This window comes from Phyllobates terribilis, unplaced genomic scaffold, assembly GCF_046119375.1.
Source record: "Phyllobates terribilis strain yellow unplaced genomic scaffold, ASM4611937v1 Scaffold_4__5_contigs__length_816908805, whole genome shotgun sequence".
Lineage (NCBI taxonomy): Eukaryota > Metazoa > Chordata > Amphibia > Anura > Dendrobatidae > Phyllobates > Phyllobates terribilis.
In genome coordinates this window covers 783,786,224-783,790,750 of record NW_027362764.1, presented here as the reverse complement: position 1 = coordinate 783,790,750, position 4,527 = coordinate 783,786,224, and the positions used below count along the sequence as shown (strand labels likewise).

The 4,527-nt window shown below is 38.1% G+C and overlaps 1 protein-coding gene across 1 annotated transcript; it reads left to right on the top strand.

Annotated features, from left to right (window-relative positions):
- Positions 1 to 2,083: 2,083 nt before the first annotated feature.
- GPR20 (G protein-coupled receptor 20) lies at positions 2,084 to 4,301 on the top strand. Its single transcript, XM_073676806.1, has 2 exons — positions 2,084 to 2,230; positions 2,969 to 4,301. The coding sequence occupies exon 2, from the start codon at positions 2,988 to 2,990 to the stop codon at positions 4,053 to 4,055; it is 1,068 nt and encodes a 355-aa protein (XP_073532907.1). The 5' UTR covers positions 2,084 to 2,230; positions 2,969 to 2,987; the 3' UTR covers positions 4,056 to 4,301.
- Positions 4,302 to 4,527: the final 226 nt, after the last annotated feature.

The window sequence follows — 4,527 nt, the reverse complement described above, 5'->3', positions numbered from 1 at the left end:
ACTATAATACTGCTCCTATGTACAAGAATATAACTACTATAATACTGCCCCTATGTACAGGAATATAATTACTATAATACTGCTCCCTATGTACAAGAATATAGCTACTATAATACTGCCCCTATGTACAAGAATATAGCTACTATAATACTGCCCCTATGTACAAGAATATAACTACTATAATACTGCTCCTATGTACAAGAATATAACTACTATAATACTGCTCCTATGTACAAGAATATAACTACTATAATAATGCTATGTACAAGAATATAACTACTATAATACTGCCCCTATGTACAAGAATATATCTACTATAATACTGCCCCTATGTACAAGAATATATCTACTATAATACTGTCCCCTATGTACAAGAATATAGCTACTATAATACTGCTCCTATGTACAAGAATATAACTACTATAATACTGTCCCCTATGTACAAGAATATAGCTACTATAATACTGCTCCCTATGTACAAGAATATAACTACTATAATACTGTCCCCTATGTACAAGAATATAACTACTATAATACTGCTCCTATGTACAAGAATATATCTACTATAATACTGTCCCCTATGTACAAGAATATAACTACTATAATACTGCCCCCTATGTACAAGAATATAACTACTATAATACTGCCTCTATGTACAAGAATATAACTACTATAATACTGCTCCTATGTACAAGAATATAACTACTATAATACTGTCCCCTATGTACAAGAATATAGCTACTATAATACTGCTCCTATGTACAAGAATATAACTACTATAATACTGCCTCCTATGTACAAGAATATAACTACTATAATACTGCCCCCTATGTACAAGAATATAACTACTAAAATACTGCCCCCTATGTACAAGAATATAGCTACTATAATACTGCCCCTATGTACAAGAATATAGCTACTATAATACTGCCCCTATGTACAAGAATATAACTACTATAATACTGCTCCTATGTACAAGAATATAACTACTATAATACTGCCCCTATGTACAGGAATATAACTACTATAATACTGCTCCCTATGTACAAGAATATAACTACTATAATACTGCTCCTATGTACAAGAATATAACTACTATAATACTGCCCCTATGTACAGGAATATAACTACTATAATACTGCTCCTATGTACAGGAATATAACTACTATAATACTGCCCCTATGTACAGGAATATAACTACTATAATACTGCCCCTATGTACAAGAATATAACTACTATAATACTGCCCCTATGTACAAGAATATAACTACTAAAATACTGCCCCCTATGTACAAGAATATAGCTACTATAATACTGCCCCTATGTACAAGAATATAGCTACTATAATACTGCCCCTATGTACAAGAATATAACTACTATAATACTGCTCCTATGTACAAGAATATAACTACTATAATACTGCCCCTATGTACAGGAATATAACTACTATAATACTGCTCCCTATGTACAAGAATATAACTACTATAATACTGCTCCTATGTACAAGAATATAACTACTAAAATACTGCCCCCTATGTACAAGAATATAGCTACTATAATACTGCCCCTATGTACAAGAATATAGCTACTATAATACTGCCCCTATGTACAAGAATATAACTACTATAATACTGCTCCTATGTACAAGAATATAACTACTATAATACTGCCCCTATGTACAGGAATATAATTACTATAATACTGCTCCCTATGTACAAGAATATAGCTACTATAATACTGCCCCTATGTACAAGAATATAGCTACTATAATACTGCCCCTATGTACAAGAATATAACTACTATAATACTGCTCCTATGTACAAGAATATAACTACTATAATACTGCCCCTATGTACAGGAATATAACTACTATAATACTGCCCCTATGTACAGGAATATAACTACTATAATACTGCTCCTATGTACAGGAATATAACTACTATAATACTGCCCCTATGTACAGGAATATAACTACTATAATACTGCCCCTATGTACAAGAATATAACTACTGTAATACTGCCACTAAGTAGAAGAATATATGTTGTAATAGTTACAGTATTTACCGTTTTTGCTTGCAGGTACACACAGTCCTCGATTGGGACCCTCTTGTTGTCTTGATGACGGTTCCATGGTGCTGGTCTTTGCCGCCTAACTTCGACTTCAGCAACTTATTGTATGTGCAATAACGAAGCCCTGCTGACTGCATCCTCTCCTTTTCGATCTCACAGGGTATGTTCCCTTACTGTCCATAGACCTGACTGCTTCTTCTTCTGAAATGTATAAATCCTGTACTGTACATGGGGAAAAACAGACTATCTCTACTGTTCAGTTGTCTCTGAGCTAGTGGGTGTAGACTAGCTGCTATGATGTCTCCCATACACGGCACACACTGTCATGAGGGATTCCTTCTTTCCTGTCTCTATGTAGCACAATAATCAGAAGCAGCAGCAGCATGGAGGACATTATATAGTGGAGCAGTGTACCTGTGAATCCAGCTCTGTGGTGAAATAAACAGTTAGACACAGGCAGACCGTGCTGCAGCTTTTTTGTAAGCCTGTCTCCTTCACCCCTCTCCTCCTCCCACTCACCTCTTCATAGATGTCAAAAGGCAGCCGTAATCTGATCTCTCAGGGAGTTTTTCAGAGTGGATGATGAATTCAGGATACAAGGAGAGAAGATGTGGCTTATAAGTAGAAAATATTTTTAAAAAATTACAAAGCTTCTTAGTCCAAAATGAGCGACCATGGTTGCTGAACCAGTACTTACTTTGCCAGTTTCTGAGATTTTAGGGGGTCAGGAGTTTTGATATTTTTGGCAGCTTTGTCCTCAGCCTCCTAATTGGGGATTCACATATCAAAATATTCAGGGTGGTGGAAGAACCCAACACCCCATGCAAAAGTATATTTATGGTAAATACTGAGGATGCAGAGGTAACCCATCTTAACACTTCTCCCATTTTCTCTTTAGGTTGGTTTGGTGACTGACCATGGAGTGCCTACTGAGCCAGAAAGGGGAGCCCAACGGCACAACGGCCAACCAAGGATTCAACACCTCTCTTGCATATACACAGAAACCCAAAATGAACCAACTGGCAGACTTGGACGAGACATTACACAACAGATTTTACCGACTCTGGGTGGCCCTGCTGATCATTAACACCCTTATATTCCTCGTGGGGATAATATTAAACAGTTTGGCCATTTATGTGTTTTGCTTCCGAACCAAAGCCAAGACCACATCAGTCATCTACACCATCAACCTGATAGTGACCGACCTCCTGGTGGGTCTCTCTATGCCGACCCGTATCATCATGTACTACAGCGCCAAGGCTTGTCCGGCCTGTTCATTTGTCCACAGCTTCACCTACTTTGTGAACATGTATTGTAGTATACTGTTCCTGACGTGTATATGTGTCGATCGCTATATGGCCATCGTGCAGGTTGAGGCTTCACGCAGGTGGAGGAGTCCCAACTACGCCAAGTGCATATGCATTATTATATGGATATTTGCTGTTGTGGTGACCTTCACCATCTTGACCGCTACCATCAGTCACGAATCATGTTGCCTATTTCAGCTCTTTACTCTGACTGTCTTCGAATACTTTGTACCGCTTGTCATCATCACTTTCTACACCCTAAGAATCATGTGGGCCCTGTCCAGGTCGACCCTCATGAACCAAAGCCGGGAGAGGCGCATGAAGGCGGTCCAGCTTCTCATTACCGTGCTTATCATATTCACGGTGTGCTTCACACCCATACATGTTAGCCAAGTAGTCTTCTGTGCCAGTCTATCCATGCCTCGGGATGTTATACTTATTGTCTACCATGTCACAGTGACTCTGAGCAGCCTAAATAGTTGTATGGACCCAATAGTTTACTGTTTCGTCACCAACAACTTCCAGTCCACCATGAAAAGTATCTTCAGAAAGCATCGACCGCAGCAGACAAGCATGGACATCGTGAGTCTACACAAAAACTCTAAGGGATCCGGGACGATCACTGCGATTTCCAACGCAATAGTGAGTTTGCCATTACAGAGTAGCAATCTTATATAGCGTGGCCAATATGGTCACATAACTGTGGACAATGAGTCAAGCATTCAACAAGGGAGGACATTGTATCACTAGAGACATATGACGAATGGTGATGAAGACCAAAAACAAGAACAAGAAGCATTCCAAAGACGACCTATTGTACATGGAGATGTAATGTGGGAATTCAGTTGTACTGTAGTTTTTCTAACTTTTCATATTTTTTTTTTCTTTTCTAATGAAAAACAATTTATCCACAAGTTAATTTGGTATAAAACATCCTGCAATAAATTATTTTTCTTCTTTCAAAAACAAAGAGATTTTTTTTTTTTTAGGTTCACATGTAGTTCAGGCAGTCTTAACGGTTCCTGAAGATCAATGCCAGTGGTGATAGTGCTACGTCTCAGGTCAATCTCAAAGTAGATAAGTCTCCCCGACACAATGAAACGTGATGTTCATTATTCAATATACAGCAGATATCCCTACCAGTCAAGAT